General features: G+C 39.3%; 1 protein-coding gene across 1 annotated transcript in view; it reads left to right on the forward strand.

Moving 5' to 3' along the window:
• LOC102218559 (E3 SUMO-protein ligase RanBP2) overlaps positions 1 to 22029 on the forward strand; it is a 33650-nt gene that overhangs the window by 1511 nt on the left and 10110 nt on the right. The window contains exons 2-20 of the mRNA XM_023336510.1: positions 1912 to 1979; positions 2066 to 2177; positions 3331 to 3483; positions 3593 to 3823; positions 5399 to 5541; positions 6288 to 6483; positions 7796 to 7936; positions 8983 to 9142; positions 9229 to 9410; positions 10709 to 10905; positions 11856 to 11979; positions 12067 to 12228; positions 12673 to 12810; positions 13931 to 14062; positions 14173 to 14400; positions 15114 to 15197; positions 15392 to 15533; positions 17210 to 17304; positions 17390 to 21851. Of these exons, the coding sequence (XP_023192278.1) occupies positions 1912 to 1979; positions 2066 to 2177; positions 3331 to 3483; positions 3593 to 3823; positions 5399 to 5541; positions 6288 to 6483; positions 7796 to 7936; positions 8983 to 9142; positions 9229 to 9410; positions 10709 to 10905; positions 11856 to 11979; positions 12067 to 12228; positions 12673 to 12810; positions 13931 to 14062; positions 14173 to 14400; positions 15114 to 15197; positions 15392 to 15533; positions 17210 to 17304; positions 17390 to 21851 (7150 nt within the window). The remainder of the gene's footprint in view (positions 1 to 1911; positions 1980 to 2065; positions 2178 to 3330; positions 3484 to 3592; positions 3824 to 5398; positions 5542 to 6287; positions 6484 to 7795; positions 7937 to 8982; positions 9143 to 9228; positions 9411 to 10708; positions 10906 to 11855; positions 11980 to 12066; positions 12229 to 12672; positions 12811 to 13930; positions 14063 to 14172; positions 14401 to 15113; positions 15198 to 15391; positions 15534 to 17209; positions 17305 to 17389; positions 21852 to 22029) is intronic.

Below are 22029 nucleotides of genomic sequence, written 5' to 3' on the forward strand. Positions count from 1 at the left end.
TCTACTAAGACCTAAATAAATAAGTCTTGTTTTCCCTTCTCCACATAATGATCAGAGAATATTCTGAATTAATTGGTTTATATATATATATATATATATATATATATATATATATATATATATATATATATATATATATATATATATATATATATATATAATTTTTAAGTCATTGTGATGGATTCAAACAGGAATATTTTATGAATTATTTTTATTTGATTTATTTTGGTTTGATTCCTCAAATAATTTGTGTAATTAAAAAAAAACATTGCAACATTTAATAATGCTATCTTCTGTCTCAGAGCTTATGTGTCAAACTGATTATAAATAATGCATTAAAATATGAATAAAAATCTTTAAATTATTTTCTGTTAGAAACTACAGTGTTGCTTTACTGTTACTATTTTTATGGGCTTACGAATCTTTACTTCTCAGCTGACTGACTAGTTTTGTGTTTTCTTTTTCAGAATCAATCTGAAGTTATAGATTCTCTTTGTGAGGCCAGAAAGAGTCCTGATTAGACTCTAAACAACAAACTAAGTCTGCCTGAAGCAGAATAAAACACATAATATTCATGTACTTATTCATGACAGATAAAAATCCAAAAGAACAGGGATTATTGGTTTTCCTAGATTTAGTGAAATGACTCTCAGGACGGGTTTAATTTGGCACGGTTGTAATTCTTCATGGATTAAAGGTCGACAGCGATCGCATGAATGACATCAGCTTATTTTGAACAGGGAGTACTGAACGGCGAGGCTTCGGTTACGTAAGGAGATCAGACTATGCGTACAATAAAATATGTATGTTATCAGATGAGTCCAGATTAACTCTTTATTATATGGAGTCACTAAATGCAAGCTTTGACAAATTTGGCATGTAAATAAAGCTGCACGCGGCTCTGGGTGTGTTTGTTTTGTGAGTCAGGTGGTGCAAGCAAAAGATGTGACATCAGTGTGTAAGCATGCACCTGTGTTCAGAGTAGTCAAAAAATGTACGCATGTAAGAGTAGTACTACTTCAACATACATTTACTTCAGTAAAAGTGGAAAGTAGCTATCCAAGAAATTATTCAAGTAAGAATAAAAAAGTATTTTAGTAAAAGGTCTACTCAATTACTGAGTAACTGATCAAATTATCAACCATTTAACATTTCAAAAGTGGAATTTTTGGTATTCTTAAAGATGAAAATGATAGTAATTCATATAAGTAACAAAAAATAACAAAGTCAGACAAAGGAAAATTTTTCCAAATCAAGTTTCTTTCAATAAAAATTTTTATAAAACTTTAACAAAAACTGCAGGTGTGTCTGTCTGGTGAATTTTTATTTAAAACATGTTTATTTTACATTCAGTGGGTAAAAAATCCAGAAATTTTACTCGAGAGTAGAAATACTTCATAATAAAATTACTCAACTAAAAGTAAAAAGTGCAGTGTAGTAAAAATACTCCAAAAAGTTGTTTTTTTTCCTTTTCAAAAAAACTACTCAAGTATATATAACTAGTTGCTGCCCAACTCTACTGACTTCAGTCTAGCACTTTTAAGCTACAATCTAAAGTAGCATTTCCAGTTCTGTGTCAAGGTTTCCCCCAGAAAACTTGCTAAGCCCGGTGGTTGGGGCGCTCGGACAGTCATTTATCCAGCGGTCCGCATTACTTTTGAGTTAAAAAATGTTTAAAGTTGACAGGAATTTTAAAAATATCACTTGATAATTATGTGTTATTGGAAGATTAATATCTGAACACCAACTGTAAAGTCTTCAAAAATGCAAACATTTTAAAGAAACTTAAGTAAATATGCAACACTAAGCCTGGTACTGGCACAAGGAAAGCCTGGTGGCCCGCCAGGCTTATTACACACCTGTGTTTTTAGATAATAAATGTTTATATATTGTTTTTCTTTTTTTCTACAGAAGCCGGTCAAAGGATTTCTATTTGCAAAACTGTACTTTGAAGCAAAAGAATATGAACTTGCAAAACGGTAAGCATCTTTATTGTAGGGGGAAAAAAAAATCTTTTGTTGTCCTTGATGTTGTATTGACTGTACGCATCTCATGCTCTCCCCAGGCATGTATCGGAGTATCTCAAAGTGCAGGAGAGGGATCCCAAAGCACACAAATTCCTTGGACAGCTCTATGAAAGAGAGGGAGAGATCAACAAGGCAATCGGTTGCTACAAGGTAGGAGGATTGTGTTGCTTTAACTAGGCTGTAGCGACTTGTTGAATGATTCAAGTACCTCGATTACTAACATTTCTCGAGGCAAATTATCCACCTTGAAACTTCATTAAATTATGTTTTACTGTTTAGCGCCTTGTGTTCAGGCTGGATGATTATTTGTGTTGCTTGTCGACGAATGCTAAGTGCTATTAGCACAACAAAGAACTAAATGTCCTTTTTTCATGTTCTATCTGGCTTTGGTTGCTAGGTAACCAAAGGCTGATTTAAATTGGTTTGTGAGCCTGCTGTTTTTTCTTTTTTTATTATTAAATTGAATATACTTTCAGACCTGTTTGAAATTTTTGTCCAGATTGACTTAAAAAATGAGCTACTGTTAGTGAAGCAAAGATATGAAAATTTTGGTCTATTGATATTAATCTCCCTGTTATGGTAGTATTAACTAATATTTTATCAAATTTTTCATTAGATTACTTGATTAATCGATAGATTACTCGATTACTAAAATAAACGTTTACAACAGCCATAGATTTAAAGGGAAAACTGATAAATTAGGCTGGACAATATGGCTGAAAAACGTATCTATATCGTGGGTGAGCAAGTAAAGCCTGGTGGCCCGCCAAGCTTATAATATACTGGGCGAAACCCTGCGATTTTTTTTCGACCTAGACCACTGGCATAACCAATACGTATCCGATCTTTCCAAATGTGATCTGAATCTGAACAGCCAGATTGTACTCATAATATTATTCTGACTATTCGCGACCTGAAAAGTGCAAGAAAGAAGAAAAACAGCAAACATGGCGGACAGTAATAACTTAACACTTATTACTATAAGTGTTAAGTTGGATATCAACTTCAAAATCATAAGATATGGTTCACCGTCAGCATCCATGTTTACTTCCACACACACTGAGCACTACTTCTTTTTTTAATGGCGGTTGGCAAAACACTGAGTTCTCTTTATGTGTCGTTATTGCGCCCCCTAGTGCGCATGCGTGACACTTTGCAGTTCACACAGGAGCTCACATACAAGGTGCACATATTTGGAAATATGAACGACCACGGCAAAAAAATAATCCGATTTCATAAAAAATTCAGAAGTGAGCATTAAGGCGTGCAGTGTGAAGGTAGCCTAACGTCTGTTTCCATGCAGCGCTCGGTGGACTTGAACCCGGTGCAGAGAGACCTGGTGCTGAAAGTTGCCGAGCTGTTTGTTGGTAAGGGAGACTGCAACAGCAGAGCCGAGTTCTGGGTGGAAAAAGCTGCAAAACTCTTGCCTGGAAACCCAGAAGTCTTCAACTTAAAGGTCAGAGCTGCTCTTACCTAGTGAAATGTCTCCATAGCCCTTCAGCTGTGCAAGTGCTCGTCCAGCATCAACAGCTGCCTTGTTCTCACGTCTGTCTGTGTCCGTTCAGGAGCGCCTATTGAGCCGTCAGGGCCAGCAGGGTTGGAATCAGCTGTTCGACCTCCTCCAGGCCGAGCTGGCAGCCCGGCCGGCCGACTCTCTGGTGAATGTAAAGTTGGTTCAGCTGTTTTGCCAGGACGGTCGGCTGGATGAGGCCGTCAAACATTGTCTGGCTACTGAGAAAAAGGGCTTTCTGCGCAACAGTCTGGACTGGTACAACGTGCAGCGGAACACGTTACAGGTCAGGACTTAACTTTCTTTTCTTTTTCTTAGTGTGGAACATCTATAATTTAAAATTTTCTGTTGTTTTTTTTGGATCGTTTAAAAACCTGAGACTGTTTCAACTTACAAAACAAAAGAAGAGGGCTTAAACGGGGTCTATATTTATATTTTGCACATTTTTGTCATTCTGAGTCTCAGCTACTTCTAGAAACAACCTAAGCTCTTAAAAGGAAAAAGCAGCTGTTTTTGGTGTCTGAAAAATTTGCCATTTCAAAAACCTCCCGAATGTTACATCACGAATGAGCAGGCACTGCCGTCACCTAGCAACCCCAGCAAACCCCAGCGGCGCTCCAGCACATTTGCTTTGGTCAGCTGGGTTTTCAGCTGTTTGTGCTGTACAATGGCTGCTGGAAAAGACAAATGTTCTCTTGTTGACCTGCCATCCAGAAGCTCATTGCTGCATTCTTGTTGGCTGTGCAGGGGGCTCTATTAATTCTTTTCAAAGATGTTGGGCTGTATAATTTTGCCTCTTTTGCAGCCATTTTCACATGCAAGTGTAAACTTTGAGTTGAGGGCGTGGCCAGCAGATTTTTTTGGATTTGAAGTGACAGAAACCCTATAAACTCTTTATACAACTAATGCAATGGTTCTTAACCTTTTTTGAGGTACCGAACCCATCAGTTTCATATTGCCATTCACCGAACCCTTCTTTAGTGATAAATAAAATAATTTTTTTTTCAAAATTCAAGACATAGGTATATGTTTTTTTGCTGGTGCACAAAATGAGCAGTGCATGAACGTCACCTTTGCTCAAAGAACAAAACCATGAACTCACAGCAAGTTACAGTATTACTTCATTCTGGCCCCCAAAAAATATTTCGGCCCCATAAAAGAATTTCAGCCCCCAAAAATATTTTGTTACTATTTTACTAATTAAAAGTAAATTTGGATTTTTTTCAAAGAATTAAATTTTTTAAAAATAACTTTATTGTTTTTATTTTAAATGTAATTTGTTTTTTGTTGTTTTGAATCCACAAAATACTTTTTTTGAGGCCAGAATAAAGTATTGCACAAATGATATACCTGCAAATCAGTGTGACTTCTGCTGTTGTCTTTGGGAGACCAGTTCAGAGAGGCGTGGCTTCACCTTGGCAAGTGCATCTTCAGAGCAAAGTCTGTTCATTTTCTTCTTTTTTTGCTCGACATATTTAGTATGGATTAAAATATTAAGAAAGAAACCATGCGATGTACAACTACGACAGCCGCTGATACTTTGCGCACTAAATTCCCCGCAGCACTGATTGGCTGAGCAATGAAACATGATCCTCTGCAGCAAGTGATGGCCAAGCGGGGCCTGTCATCACGACTTTACACAAGTGTGTCTTTACCTCCGCGGCAGAGGCTCCGCCAAACCCCTGAGACCGACTCATCGAACCCCTGGGGTTCGATCGAACCCAGGTTAAGAACCACTGAACTAATGCCAGAAAAAAAAATGTAATGAACCTGTTGTGTATCGCACATAGACCTTCCCTAACCTGTTCAGGAAAGCATATTAGGTCACCTTTAAATATAAATGTGTTCTTTTTTCCTTCAGGAGTATCTGGCTCAGCCCAGCGTTTTAAATAATGAGAAGATGTGTCGACGTCTCCAAAGAGAAGTGCTGCTGGCGCACTGCAGCCTGCTGCGAATCAGACTGTCTGAGAGCGGCGTGCAGCCAAGCCTTGAAGCATTCAGAAGGTCGGTCAGGCCCAGTGGTTCAAATTGTCTCAGAAGTTATTATGACATACAATAATATTGTTGTTTTGCGATCATTTTTGAGTAATATGATGGTAATGGCATGATAAAAGATCAATAAACTTTAAATTCTGTTGAACATTTGACATTGGAACTGGAAAACATTTTACATATCCAAAGAAAGGAAACAAAACAAACCAAAAAGTGCCGGTAGACAAAATTTAACTTAAAGAAGGAGGGCTAATTGAGACCAAAGAACCAGATTAAACCTTTTGTATTCCAGTGTTACAAAAGGGACAATAATAATGCAAATGGAAATTATTTACCTGATAAACATGATTGATTTTTTTGCTTATTGCAACAGGCATCTCTTTTTCAATTCAAATGAAACCATTTATACTGAAACTAAATAAAAATCAGGTGGTCTTTCACATAAAAAGCTGAAACGTTTGTGGTTCTAATGTGAGAAAATGAGGAAGTTGAAGGGATCTGATGCATTTTAGCAAGGCTTGGTTCATTGATCTTTTCTAAAATATTATTTCCTTGTGTCATAGTTATTGTTGTTTGGCTCCAAATTATTTCATAGAACATGAGACCAATATTATGGGGTTATGTAATAAATATGTTCTCAGGATCAGTGAAGTCTATAAAATGTTTCAGACTTGAGACAACTGTCTATGAATGTTGCTGTTTAATAAAGTTAAAACTAGTATTAGTACTTACAATAACTTTAACAAATTTTTGTTCAGTTTCGACCAAGCTATGCAGGCGCTGAGCGTAGTCGCCGCACGCTTTGCCGATGAACTCTTTGAGGTGTTTGTGGAGATGAGGGCTCACCTGTACCTGCATGCCGCCACGCTGCTGCTGAAAATGGCTCAGGACCAGCAGCACGCCTGGAGAGCCGTCATCGACCTGGCCGCGCTCTGCTACCTGCTGGCATACCAGGTACCCGAGTGTCGCTCCGGTACCGACCAAAACGTGAAGATGACCTCAAGCAATTATAAACCATTTAAAGTATCATTTAGATTAGATTTTAGCATTAGAAGAGGAGCTAGGTGTAACATTCTTAAAAACTATCTGAAATATTACCTAAATGTAGCTATTCAAGAAAAAAAAATCACATTATTCACATTTTTGTGCTACCATTTGTGACTTTACTGCTTCTAAAAATGACCTACCGTATTTTTCAGACTATAAGGAGCTACTTTGTTCCCACGCTCTTTGAACCATGCGGCTTACAGCCCAGTTCGGCTTTTCTCTGGATTTTTCTTCGGCCACCAGGGGCTCTTTAGCAGGAAGTCAATCATTGGAAATCAAAGAAGAAAGTGCTGATTTTCATTTAGCACAAGCACATGCTAGCAGCAGGCATGATGGAGAAATGTTTTCAAACTCATACCCCCTCATCATGGAAACCACACGAAGAAGTTCATATGATGCAGCTTTTAAGTTGAAGGCTATCGATCTGGCAGTACAAATCGATAGTCGCTGCACGTAAACTCCGCATGAACGGATTCATGGTTCGGCGTTGGAGACGCAGGGCTGCGTCCTTAATAGCAGATTTATTAAGAAAAACCGAGAGCGGCGGAGATTCCAGCGGCTCGTAGCCCGGTGCAGCTCGTATATGTACGTTTCCAGTTTTTAAAAAAACTTTGTAGGCGTGGCTTATAGTGAGGTGCGCTCTGTAGTCCAGAAAATACGGTAGGTGTTTTTCAGCAATTAGTTAATTTTTTGTGTGAATCTGAAAGACTATTAATTTCAAAAACCTTCTGGATTTATAGACTTTAAAATGAAGCTGCTCTCAGTCCAGATGCTATAAAAAACATGAAATGATCCTTTATTACATATTGAATATTGAACACTCACTTTTTTTATATCTTATGTATACATCACATAAGTTACTATATTTATTTAGTTTTATTTTTGCCTTTTTTTATGTTTATTCTCTTTATGTTTTGTGATTTGTGGAAAACAAATGTAAACAGATCCAGTTTGTTCAATATTTATCTCTAAAATATTTTGAATGCATTAGTAAAATGGTGATTTGAACCTATGTTTACCTACATTCTGCTTATGATCAAGATATAAAATTATAATAGTAATATTTTCTTCATATCTACTCAAATTTACTGTATTTTACAGAAACTTACAATATTTTGGCATCATATATTTTAATAAAAAGCTTTTAGACGGGCTTTATACTTAATTGTTGGTGTCTTACTTGGCTAGAAAACATTTTCTTCTCTTTGTTTTCCACCAGGCTCCCAGACCAAAGACTAACGTGACCAAAAGAGACCAGTCGGCGCCGCAGCTGCTGGAGCTGCTGGCCAGTGACCGGCAGAGTCAGGCGGGGCACATGCTGTTGAACCTGAGCGCCGACGCCTCCACTTTGATAAGAGAGGTCGGCTTATTTCTGTCCTGATTTATCGTAAAGTCCAAATGTATGTCTTCAAAAAATGTGGAAAGAAGTTTTAATTTCACAGGATTTTACTCCTGACATTAAGACAAAAGTGCAAAAGCATTCTATTTGCGAATTATTGTTTTTAATTATGAATATTTCCAGAAATATTGTGAAGTCCTTGAAAGTGTTTACGTTTAAGTTGCACAGTTTTGTAATAAAGTCCAATCTAACATTTGATTAAAAACGTTATTTCCAGTTCAGACTAAGTGTAAAAAGACAGACTTTTTTTTCTCGCCGCCTGAAGTTAAATCAGATTGAATTTTTCTTTTTTTAGGCTAGCTACAGTTACCAAAATAAGTTGTACAAAAATCTGCAAGAACAGTTTTTATTTATTTTTTAAAATATTTATTATTCCTATCGGCTGAATGACTTGTACACAGCTCCCACAAGTCTGAACCGGAAATGATCTGCTCCACTGATCCGCCATCTTGGTAGGCAAACATTAAAGCATAGATGAGCTAACAAAAATAAAGTATATTGACACTCTGGACCAATTTGGACGATCAATAAATCAATAAAAAAACCTGCTGTCAGAATTGCCCGTATGAGACGGAGAATGTGACTTGTTGTCACAGCAACTGCCATGACAGTTGGTTAAGGATCCCTACCAAGATGGCTGTCAGCTATAAAGTTCCTAGGTGTGACGTCACAAGAGAGCTATATATTGATCTGTGAGATTGAAATACTTGTTAGCCTGTAATTTAATTTTTATTTATTTATTTATTTTTTTGTTAAATTAGTGTTTTGTTCTCTGACCAGTCAGAGACATTTCAAAGCGTAAAATTTTGTTATAGTTTAGTTTACTTTGTCCCTGCTATAGAATGTAGAATACTAACAGAAAACTTATAACTAACATTAATAAATGATATTATGTAATAGTGAATTAAACTGTTTTTTTCTCCAAAGTTTGGTGCTGGAAACACTCTTGAATTTCGCAGTGGGAGCTGTGTGCGCCCCCTGGTGGTAGTGACTGTGTTTGTGTGCAGGTGGTGGAGGCGTTTGGGAACCGTATCGGTCAGGAGTCTCTGTTTGAGCTCCTCTGGGGTCCGCAGGCTTCCTCCGCGTCCTCGTTTATCGCCAACGACGACATTCACTCGCTCAGCTCTCTGGGTCCAGAGCTCTCCAAACTGGCCAAGTGGGACTCGGGTACAAACCTTTAAAATCTGCCTCCAGGATCAAAGCATCCAGAAGAAATGGTCTTCCTGTAGAGTGATAACTTCTTCTGTTCTTAGGCTCCATCTTGCTGCACGGCGGGGACCTGCAGCATCTGAGCTGGCTGGGGCTGCAGTGGACGCTGCTGGACCAGAGGCCGCCCATGCGCGACTGGCTGCAGCAGCTGTTTCCCAGGCTGACGCTGGAAACGTCCAAGCTGGACACCAACGCGCCGGAGTCGATCTGCCTGCTGGACCTGGAGGTGAGAGCCGATCAGATCTAAATCAGATTGATTATTGATTGAGCAATAAGTGAAGTGGGAGAAAGATCACACATCTAGAGTTTGTTCAGTCTTTGCAAAAAGAGTTCAAGCTCAGTCAGATTGATCTGTGATCAGACTTATAATTGAGATGCAGGTCTGGACTTTAACTAGGCCAAGCACTGCAACCATGTGGCTCTGTGGACCTTCCACAATGTCTCCTATTAACTGTAGCAAAATGTAATGAAGAATAGTTTTAATAAGATATGACAAATAGGCCTGTCACACTAAACATTTTTTTCATTTATTTATTTCAAACAAGTTTTTAAAAACAAGAAAACATGCATACATAACAAAGAACAAAATAATTACTAATAAATACTAATTAGCTGTTTGAAAAAGAGTAGAAAGAAGTAAACGCTTATTTAATCCTACTTAACTCATTTAATAAAATATAACATAGCGATTAAATAATTATCAGAAATTTGCAGTTAAAACCGTGTTTTCATATTCATATGCCTGTTAATACACTGGGCCAAATAACCAGCAGATAAATTATATAAACAAAATGATTAAAAATGGACTCTCGTGAAAAATCTATGAAGAATCAGAATAATAACCAACTTTTTATCAATTTACATTCTTTAAATTCTTCATAATCTGTGTTTTATAACAAAAAATAAAATAAAAAAGACTGAGAAATATAAGAACAGTTAATGACAAGTATGATAGCAAGATAAAAGCAATACTCTACTAATAATGGTAATAGTAACAGAAGAAGTGAAGGGAAAAAACTCATATTTGTGTTAATTTCCTTCTTCCCTGTACAATCTGAGTAATATAGCTTTGTATTTATTTTCAAAATAAGTACTTATACAATATGAAATTAATTTTTAAAAATGAATACAAAACTATGGTCTACAATAAATCATCGGCATGATAAATTAAAACCAGTTTCTCTCATCAGGTCGCCAGTTTGATGTTTGGGGCTCAACTAAAACACCCGCCTTTTTTTGTTGTTTTCAATTTTGTTTAGAGAGACTTCATAATTCATTATGTTTGTTGTTCTGTTGTTTTATTTACTTTAGACATTTAAAATGTCTTCCAGTTCCAGTGGTAGTGAAAAATGTGTTTTTGCATCATTATGCTATGAAAATTGTCTCAAAACAACAATATTATTGTAACCGGCCTCATAACAATGCAAGTTTGAGGAATCTTTAGACTTATTCTCTTCTTTTTTTTTTGTCAATTAACTGGGAACTGTGTGTTAAACATCTCTGTCCTCCGTTTGCTCCGTTCAGGTGTTTTTATGCGGCGTGGTTTTCTGCAGCCACTGTCAGCTTCAGGACACGGCGAAGATCAGCCGCAGCCTGAGTCCGCGGCAGCAGCAGCTCTTCGAGCCTCGCTGCCTTCCTCTTCCTCTCCTCCGCCTCCTCGCCACGCAGCGACAGAGGGAGTGGTGGGACGCCGTCTACAGCCTCATCCACAAACGAGCCCTGTGAGTGTCAGAGAGGCAAAGGTCCGGCGGCTGCTGGGCGATAAATTGATTTTTTTAATGATTTTTTTAGAGAAGATTTCATTTTTAGAAATTATTGTTTATTTAAGAAGATTTTTTTTAATAAATAAATTATAGTCCAGGAAATGTCAGGGCGGCCTTTTTTATTTTTTTGACCAGCGAGTTTTACGGTTTCTACTTATTTGGACTGAATGCAGGTCAACGCTACAAAAGAATATTAGTGTCAGGCTAAGATAATAAAGAGTATAAAGTTGGAATGTTACAAGAACACAGTTATAGTAATATAACAATAAAGTCCAAATAACACAAGAAAAAAGTCTTGACAAAAATAAAGTTTTAACATTAGAAGAAAGTTGTTGGTTTATAAGAACTCCAACATTAAAAATAACAACTTCTCATTAAATGCACTTTTTATCGTAATTTTGAGACATTCTTTTGGTAAAATTGTGTTTTTATTATGCTTTTATTTTCATAGCGTGGCGCTAATACTCCCGCTGAACAACACACAGAAGGAATGTTTGAATTTGTACTTTTTATTTCAGGAAGGAAAACAAGAAAATAATTTGATGAAACTCAGATTTGGTTTGGGAAAAAAAACATTTTAAGCCATATTTCCTAGCCCTGTTTTGCTCTAAAAACACAGAAAATTACATTTTTATATTTAAAATCAGCAGATGGTTCAACTCGTTTTTGTTTTTAATTGGCTAAATATTTAATTATATTTTCTTTTTTTTTCTTTTTTCAGACTCTTTACGTATGTTTCTCTAAAAGGTGTTAGCTGTTTTAAAGATAAACATTTCTTTCCAAAGAAGTGCATCACTGCTAAAGTAGCATTTTAAAAACCAGTTCTTTCCAGCGCATGAAGAGATTTTTCCTTAATTTACATTAAGCAGTATTCAAAGAGCTCAGTTTTAATATTTGCCTCCTTGCAGTCCTGGCACGTCGGCCAAACTGCGGATGGTTGTGCAACATGGCCTGAACACGCTGAGGGCCGGAGAGAAACACGGGCTTCAGCCGGCGCTGATAATCCACTGGGCTCAGATTCTGAGCCAGACGGTACGTTCAGTTCAAACGCTTTCAGGTTGAGCTTATTGGACAACTCAACATGCTTTCTTAATGTTTTCACAAATGCAATTAATACAGGGCGATGGAATAAACTCGTATTACGACCAGAAGGAGTACGTCGGCCGCAGCGTCCACTACTGGCAGGTTGTGACTTTACTGCTGGAGAAAATAAAAAGCCGACGAAGCATACCAGAACCGCTGGACCCTCTCTTCATACACTTCGCCTCTAAGGACATTCAGGTCGTCACTAAACTCAGAATTTCACTTTTAACCTTTTATGACCTAAGTTTCAAAATCTCCGCCTGAGTATTTTTGCTTATTTTAGTTGTACAAAGTTCTTTAAATGTCCTGTGAGTAAATATTTTTGCCCATCCAGCTGTTATGAAAGGGTCATAACAGCTGGACCTTTCAATATGTGGCAGTTATTTAGAAATTTACCATCTGTTAAGAGTGCTTCATCAGAGTAAACCGAAGTAAAACAAGCTCCCTTCTAGGCGGGAGTGAAATTACCGTAATAACCTGATATTGGCTGGAAAGCGCAAAGTATCGCAGAGTTACGGTACTGAAAAGTTGGCTTGTAAAAATGTGTTGTCGACGACACCTTTAGCTCGATAAGAGTTAAACAGGAAATGCTTCAAATGCTGACTCTTATTGCTGATGTTAGGTGTGTTTTTATGTTCACAGATTTCCGCTGTGAAAGGTTATGAAGACGAAGCGAAAATCGCGTTCGCCGTTCTTCTGGACATCGAAGGCAGAACTGAGGAGGCGATCGCGACTTTAGAAAGCATCAACAACATGTCATCCATCTGGCATTTAGCACAGGTAAACCACTGGGATCAATTCTTAACCTTTAATCAAAAATACATTGGATCCCTTCCTGTAGAGTTGAGTTTCTGCAAACTTTGGCTTCCAGTCAGAAGTTGGCGATAATCAATTCTATTTATTTTCCCGGATTTATTGATAATCACCTCTTTCTGTGCGATTTTAATGACTGGGTTTCGCTCCAGATCGCTTTCAGAGTCGAGGTTCTGACACCCAATACTTTTCCGTCTGGCAGCAGAGACACAGTAATGATCTGCTGTTGGAAACATCAACAGTGTCTGTTTTCATATTTAGTGTTTCCTCCACTTTTCGACAGGGTGTTATTATCCAGTGAAACTGTCAGTAGTGAATAACTCTTACCTGTTATTTTTGAGTTTGGAATAATAAAACAGCTGGTTCTGGAGGGACAAAACTGTAAATAGATTATATCTCAGTTTATAACCTTTTTTTTATTAGCAGAGTCTTTTATTATGGAAGTCTACCTTACTGGTAAAGATGCTCATTCACAGATTGGACCAAAACCTTAAATATCAGTCTGAAAAATTATGACATTTGAAGATGGAAAATGTTAAAAAACCCTCTTAAATTTTTTGTTTGATGGACTATTATTATTTTTATTACTTACAGATTATTTAAACCAGTTCTTATTACAGTTTACTGGAGTGAAAAAATTGTACTCAAGTAAGAATAACGCTACAAAAACATATTTTTTCCTCAAATAAAAGTGAAAAAGTATTTCAGTCATATAATAATTAAAAATTACATTATCAGATGGACCAAATTATAAAGTTATGTGAAAGTTTTTGTAATTTTTGAAGACCAAAAAGAAAATAACAAAATTGGGCAAATAAAATATTTTCACCAAATCAATTTATGTCAATATAAAACTTATAAAACTTCAATAAAAACAAGTCTGTGACTGTGTTGGTTAAAACATTTATTCAGTGAAGTTAGTTAAGTATCCAGAAAGTTTACTCAAGTAAAACAAGTACAGCACAGTAAAATATATTCCAAAAAAGAAAAAACAAAAGTCACTAAAGTAAGTGTAACTGAGTAAATGTAGTTAGTTATTACCCAACACTGGTTATGAACAACTTTTATTTTTATTATTTTTTTGCAGATTTATCAGCGGCTGGCAGAGGAGGCCAGCAATGGCGTGGAGGAGACCCAGGACAGGTGTTTAACTTTCCTGAGGAAGTTCAGGAACTACTTGTCAAAAATCTACAACGCCAATGCAGACGACATCGAAAGGGTCGGTTGCAAGTTTGAGCCATAAAATTTCCACATTTGGATTTTGATAAATATACCCTTGTTATTTTTACCCCCGTGTCCGAGTCTCGTTGCTAACTTGTTGCTCTGCAGCTTCCCGTGTCCATGGAGGAAGTGGTGGACCTCCTGAACGACGTAAATCAGCAGCTTGGTGAAACTCAAGAGGACATGGAAGAGGAAGAGGAGCAGGAAATTAACCTTCGGCGAGGACCGACTCACTCCAGCCCGGCTCGTCTCACAGAAACCAGCGCCACCATTTCGCACATCAAGTTTGCTTCTCCGTCTCCGAGCAAAAGCATCGTTTCTCCTTCCAAAAGACTGGTGAGTCCGTGGATCACACAATTTGATTCAGGTTCTTCAAATCCTTAAAAATTATGATTCCGTGTCTTCAAGGTTTGGAAATGTCTTTATATCCAGGCTGCACAGTTTTGTAATTAAGTTTTTAAAAAATTATAATCTTTTATATTGCAGTCTGAAGTTAAATCAGACTAAACTTTTCTTGTTTTAGTTAAGACAGAATCACCAAAATTATTTCAATTTACTAAATCCAATAGAATTTAGCGAGAATATTTTTTAAGAGATTTTTTTTGATGACTTTGTTTGTATATTGTGTTTAAGTATTTAATTTGAGCAGAAAGGTTGTTTATCTTAACAAAAGTACTTAGGATTGTTTCAGTGTAATGAATATTTATTAGTCCTGATGGCTCGAAGGCTTATTGAGCATTTTTTTTTTTATACTTTAAACAAAGTTATTGAAATGAGGGTATTTTTTTATTAATGATTTGTTTTTGTATAAAGTGTGTGTGAGAGAGACTATAACTTAAAATTTTGTTGTATTACCTCGTTGATAATTGAAATGGTTTTCTTAAGTTCATTTGTTTTGCTTTTATCTCCAAAGTGTAGTGCTGGAAAAGTTTGAACTCTTTGAAAATGCTTGAAAAGTGAATTTTACTTTTGGAAATTAACAAGCTTTGTTGTTTGTGCAAATAAATGTCTTTTAGTTTATTACATTCTTGTTATTGTTTTTTGTTCAGATTTCACCAAAGACGCCGCCTCATTGGATTGAAGACCAGAAAAGTCTCCTCCAGATGTTATGTCAGCAAGTAGAAGCCCTCAAGGTAATTATCTCAACCTTTTAAACTTCATCCACTCCAGAGTGGGACAATATATACATACAGATGATTTTAATGGCAGATTATTCACTAGATTTTTTGGAGAAACGTCTTCACAACTGCAAATAGATTTATTTAGAGTTTAAAACATCTGCTCTACACCAATGATTTGCATCACTGCGTTTACCTTTTTCCCCTAGAATGAGGTTCATGATCTCAAACACAACGCATCAGGGAACTCCGGCTCGCCTCACCATAAGATGTATGGAGACACCTACAGAGCCGAGAGCTTGCAGGAGCCGTTCACCCCGGTCCAGTCCTACCACGGAGCCCCACTAACAGGTTAGGGGTTCACACAGCTCCACACTCCTTTCAGAAAGTATTCAGTCCTGGAACCGCTTCACATTTTGTCACATTCTAACCACAAAAACTTAATTGATTTAATGCAAGTTATATATGCAAGATCCACACAAAGTTATCTCTTATTGAAATACAGAGCAACAAACTGTCTTAATAAACAATCTAATTAGTAAACAGAGATAATCTGTGTGAATAAAACCCAGAAAAATGGCAGATCAAGAATAAAGTTGTATTTAAACATGAGAACTTTTGGCATAAATGCAAATCAATGCGTTAGTGGAAAATTAATGCAACACACTATCACCATGGGGTTGCATGGTGGCGAAAGTATCATACTAAGAAGCAGGAAAGTGACCCTTAACATGAAATGGAAATATAAAAAAATATAACTGGAAGATTAGCCAAGAATCCTCATACTAATGAACAATAAACAATGTAATGTAGGGGAATTTTTTTAAAAATTTTTCAGTTGCAACTTTTCACCAAAAAAGGACAAAAATAGGGGAATGTGCAATTCAACACCAATCAAGGTGGAAAAAATTTTCTTCTGGGTTTCTGTGTATGGACACCCATTTCTGCCATAAAAGAATAAATAAAAACCCAACAGGGAGTCTTAATTTCAAGTTTTAATGTCATAAGTTTGAGATTCAAAGTTCTAATTTTGATTTTCAAAGTAATAATTGAGATATAAAGTAATCATTTTGCGTCTTAAAATCCTAATTTCTACTTACAAAGTCATATTTATGAGATATAAAGTCATGATTACAAGATACTGGAACAAACCTCAGCGAAACAGCACGCCTTTTTATCTCATAATCATGACTTTAAAACTTGACATTTCGACTTTTAGTCTCATAATTGTAACTTTCAAATTTGAAATTATGACGTCCTTTTGTGCTTTTATTTGTTCTTTCTTGGTACAAATGGACTTTCATACCCGGGAGATGCTAAATACTGAACAAAATTGTGCTATGAAGAGCAAAAAGTTAAACTTTTAATTTATTGTTTGCTCCTGTTAAGAGTCTGGAGTAGGTAAATCCCCTGTTGCTGTTTCCTTTTTAGCTTAAGCAGAAGCCTCCCTCCTAGATCACATGATGGCCTCACCATCTGACTGTCTTGGTTGCTTGGCAACCTGATGATCACCATGGTGATTTCCAAGGGGTCGCGCTTCCAATAAACATCCCTCAAAATCCCATACAGTCTGTTACTGGTTTTCCCCATGCTTTATGACCAGTAAACAAACATTGCTGGTCTTCTTCCTTGGTTAGAAATAATTGGTGTTGGCTCTCATTACAGGACATTATTGCCACCTAGTGTAAGGAGAAGGAATAAGCATGGTTACACTTTTTTATTATAAAAAATATTGATTATTTCTCAATATTTTCTGATTTTTTTATTTATAAAGCCATGTCATTTTTCTGCCACCAGGAAGAGACCGATTGAAGATTGGTCAATTTTTCTGTTGGTAAATGTCAAACTCTCATTAAAATACATTTGTTTGTGGTTGTAATGCAACAAAATATGAAATGGTTCAAGGATATCATAAAAACCTAACGAAATACTTCAAAGGCTATCAATATTTTTGCAAGGTACTGTACGTCATTGTTTTAAATAAAAGCATATTTCCATCAGTTTATTAAACTGTTTCTCTCTCTTAGTTGCCACCACAGGCCCTCCTGTTTATTACAACCAGTCTCCTGCCTACAGCTCCCAGTATTTACTGCGGACAGCGGCAAATGTAACCCCCACCAAGGTGATTATCAGCATTTAACATCAATTCATAGAGATAAACTTCTCCCAACTGTTGAGTGATTATTATTTTTTATCTTTTCACACAGGGTCCAGTGTATGGGGTGAACCGTATGCCCCCACAGCAGCATATGTATGCCTACCAGCCGCCCACGCACACGCCTCCGCTGCAGACCGCCCCGTCCTGCATCTACCCTCCGCAGGAACAAGTCTTCGGTTCCCCTCTTCGGTTTGAATCTCAAGCCACAGGCCTTCTCTCTCCATACAGTGAGGAATATTATGGCCAGAGCGTCACCCAGCAGACTAACCCCACTCTGCCTGAGCCTGGCTACTTCACCAAGCCCTCTGTCGCCCCCGTTCAACCACCAAAGGCCGTCGAGGGGAAGCCTGTGGACTTTGGGAAGCTTTCCTTCAGCCAGCAGGCTGCAACTGAAGTACCCAGAGTGCCAAATTTCGGTGCAGGGTCAGTTGGCCCGGCTACAACTTCACCTGCTTTTAAATTCAATTGTTTTCCGAAATCCTCTGAGAGAGATTTAAATTTCTGTTCACCCCAAACCAAGCAAAGTGAAAGTTTGCTCGGCCTCCTCACTTCAGACCTCCCCCCAAAACCCGACTCGTTTCCAGAGAAGCCACCGGCCCAAGAGCAGCCCCCAGGCCACCAGAGCATCTTCACCTTCGGGAATAAAAACATAAGCAGCTTCTCGTTTGTAGATTCCACTCCAAACGCATCAGCTGGAGGTCTGTTTGGGAAGCCTGAGCAACCGTTTAAGTTGGGTGAAGTAACAGCGTTTGGCATCGGCAAGACATCAGAGCTGGAGAAGGCCGCAGAGAGCGATGAGAGCACACATGTTGAGGAGGACGAAGACGGTCCTCACTTTGAACCGATCGTCCCTCTTCCTGATAAGGTAGATGTGAAAACAGGTGAAGAAGAAGAGGAGGAGATGTTCTGCAACAGGGCAAAGCTGTACCGATTCGACACGGAGACAAAAGAATGGAAAGAACGAGGAATCGGAAATATTAAAATCCTGAAACACAACACTAAAGGGAAGGTCCGCCTCCTGATGAGAAGAGAGCAGGTCCTTAAGATCTGTGCAAATCACTACATCACCGCAGACATGCTGCTGAGACCTAACGCCGGCTCAGACAAATCCTGGGTGTGGAACGCCATTGACTATGCGGATGAAGAGCCTAAACCTGAACAACTGGCGATTCGCTTCAAAACTGTGGATGAGGCGGCTCTTTTCAAAGCCAAGTTTGAGGAAGCCCAAAAGGTGACGAGCAAATCGCCAGAAAAGCAAAAACAGCAAGAGAAGAAAGAGGAAACCTCCAAAGACTTGGGTTTACTGGCGTCTCGGTTTGCTCTTAAAGAAGGCGAGTGGGAGTGCGCTGTGTGTGATGTTCGAAATAAAGCAACGGCTGTGCAGTGTGCAGCATGCAACACTCCCAATCCACAGTCTTCATCTAAACCAGAACTTCAGGTTACTACTGAAGCCAAAACCAGCCCATTTAACTTCAAGTTTGGTACAGATACATCAAAGCCCAGTGGTTCAACCCCTACATTTACAGGATTTGGTGCTTTTGGAACTTCAGTACCCTCCTCTTTTACATTCGGGATGAGCTCCTCAAAACCTACCGACAAACCGGCTGGTCCATTTGGTTTCAGCTTTGGTTCACAATTTCCCACAAAGCCAGAGCAGTGGGACTGTGGCAAGTGTTCTGCAAAGAATGAAGCATCAACAGACAGTTGTGCTTCTTGTAAAACTCCTAAAACTACAGTCAAAACAGCCGAGATAGCACAAATTGCTCCAGCACCGGAAGCTCCTGCTACACAGTCTTCTGTATCTGCAGTTGATGCTGGATTTGCTGCACGCTTCAGCAAAAAGCCAGGACAGTGGGACTGTGATGTTTGTGAAGTGAGAAATGAAGCCTCTGCAGACAAATGTGTTTCCTGTCAAACTCCAAACCCAGCTTCAAAGTCATCCACTGTGGCTCCAGCAGCACCAGCTGCACCTGCAGGGTCAGGTTTTGCGGCAAATTTTGCCATGAAAGACGAACAGTGGGACTGCAACGTCTGTTTGGTCAGAAATGAAGGGTCAGCAGCTCAGTGTGTTTCCTGCCAGTCTCCAAATCCAAATCCTTCTTTAGAGGCCATGTTTGGCAAGAAGGAAGGAGAATGGGACTGTGACGCTTGTCTCGTGAGAAATAAGGCCTCTTCTAATGAATGTGTGGCCTGTAAAACCTCAAACCCTAATGCTAAAAGCACAATCACATCTGCTGCTTCTGCCTCGTCTTTCAGTTTCAACATTGGAACCACAAGTTCATCCAACCAGGCTGCTGGATCTGCATTTACTTTTGGGAGCAGTGGTGCTTTTCAGTTTGGACAAAATAAAGACAAAGCTTCAGCATCTGCATTCAAGTTTGAAGCTCCTCAGGCTGCGCCAGCCACCACAACCTCCTCTGGATTCTCTTTTTCAATGCCCATCCCAGCTGGTGGCTTCAAGTTTGGCGTTCAGGACTCAGCAACAGGTTTGGCCTCATCTAATAATCAAACTTCGACAGGGTCTGCTTCCAGTATCCTCAAAAACATGGCTGACAAACACAAGGAGAAAGAAAATGTGTCTACGCCTTCCATAGACCAAACGGAAAAAGATCAAAATCCTTTAATTGCTGGAAAAGCCGATACGTTTAGTTTTGCAGACTTGGCCAAGTCCTCCGAAGGAACCTTCCAGTTTGGCCAGAAAGATCCCAACTTCAAAGGTTTCTCGGGAGCAGGGGCGCAGGTATTCGCAACGCCACAGACGACCCCTACCAAGGCAGAGGCCTCAAACGAACTGGAAGACGACGGCATGTATAAAACGGAAGAACACGACGACATCCAGTTTGAACCAGTGGTCCAGATGCCTGACAAAGTGGACCTAGTGACTGGTGAGGAAGATGAACAGGTCCTCTACTCCCAGCGTGTCAAACTCTTCCGATTCGATTCCAGCACTAGTCAGTGGAAGGAACGTGGTGTAGGAACCCTGAAGTTCCTTAAAAATAACGCAAATGGCCGGCTCAGAGTGCTAATGAGAAGGGATCAAGTTCTGAAGGTTTGCGCCAACCACTGGATCACCACCACCATGAACCTTAAACCGCTGTCTGGCTCAGACAAAGCCTGGATATGGATGGCCAACGACTTCTCTGATGGAGATGCTAAACTCGAACAGCTGGCAGCCAAATTTAAAACCACGGAGCTAGCAGAGGAGTTCAAAGAGAAGTTTGAGGAATGTCAGAGACTTCTTTTGGATATCCCTCTGCAGACGCCCCATAAGCTGATGGACACTGGTCGAACGGCTCACCTCATCAAGAAAGCAGAGGAGATGAAGTCCGGTTTAAAAGACTTAAAATCGTTTTTGACGGACGAGAAGACGAAAATCCAAGACGAAGAAGTGCAGGGAGACGTTACTGCCGCAAGCGAACTTTCCAGTTTAGGGATCAGGCCTCATGGGGAAACAGGCCCTACCTTGGAGTGGGATAACTACGACCTACGGGAAGAAGCTTTGGATGATACTGCTGACTCATCAGTCTACACCACCCCCATTTCGAGCAGCCCCCTTAGGAAGAACCTCTTCCGCTTTGGAGAATCCACAAGTGGGTTCAGCTTCAGTTTCCAACCCGGCATCAGCCCGTCCAAGTCTCCTGCGAAGCTCAACCTGAGCAGAGCATCAGTGGGTACCGACGAGGAGCAGGATACAACTCAGGACGAAGAGCGAGACGGACAGTACTTTGAACCTGTCGTACCTTTGCCTGACTTGGTTGAGATTTCTACTGGAGAGGAAAATGAGCTGGTGGTCTTCAGCCACAGAGCCAAACTGTACCGTTATGACAAAGAGATGAAACAGTGGAAGGAGAGGGGCATTGGAGACCTCAAGATCCTGCAGAGTTATGAGACCAAACGTGTGAGGTTAATAATGAGGAGAGATCAGGTGCTCAAGCTCTGTGCCAACCACTGGATCTCAGCCGCCATGAGGCTGGAGCCCATGAAGGGGGCAGAAAAGGCCTGGGTCTGGAGTGCCTTGGACTTTGCCGAAGAAGGAGAGGGCAAAGTTGAGCAGCTGGCTGTGAGGTTTAAGATGCAAGAGACTGCAAATACATTCAAACAGGTCTTTGAAGAGGCCAAGGCAGTGGAGGAAAAATCGGAACTCATGACTCCGGTGACGCCAAGACTCTCAGCACCATCAGAAAGTGGATCGTCAGCAACATCTGAAAGCACAACTACATCTCTTTGTGGGCAAGCAGCTATTGCTGTTCTGGAAGAAACAACACAGGAACGTACGGCAACGTCTCCGGCCGTCAGGTCGACTGCAGCTGGATCTCAGAGTCCTGTCAATCCCCTGAAGACCGTGGTGTCTCCCCCGAAGTTTGTGTTCGGCTCTGATTCTGTTCAGAAGATTTTTGGCTCTCCTAAGTCAGAGTCCCAAGCATCTGCATCTGTGTCTGGTTTGACGGCCAAAGATGGTGGAAGCTCAGTCAAGCCTACTATTCCTGCTCCAGCATTCAAAATGCATACAGGTAAAAAACAAAGAAGTTTTTATTTTAATGTCCCTTTTGCATTTCGTTGGTTGGTCCAAGTTGACACTTAATCCATCACCAAAGTCTGTTCACAGTTCTCATAAGATTCGGTTCACTTTTTTCTGCCAGTGCTGCTTTTTAAAATGTGATAAGACAAGTGTTATGTTTTAGATGTATT

The sequence above is a fragment of the Xiphophorus maculatus genome, chromosome 7 (genome assembly GCF_002775205.1).
Source record: "Xiphophorus maculatus strain JP 163 A chromosome 7, X_maculatus-5.0-male, whole genome shotgun sequence".
In the NCBI taxonomy this organism is placed as follows: domain Eukaryota; kingdom Metazoa; phylum Chordata; class Actinopteri; order Cyprinodontiformes; family Poeciliidae; genus Xiphophorus; species Xiphophorus maculatus.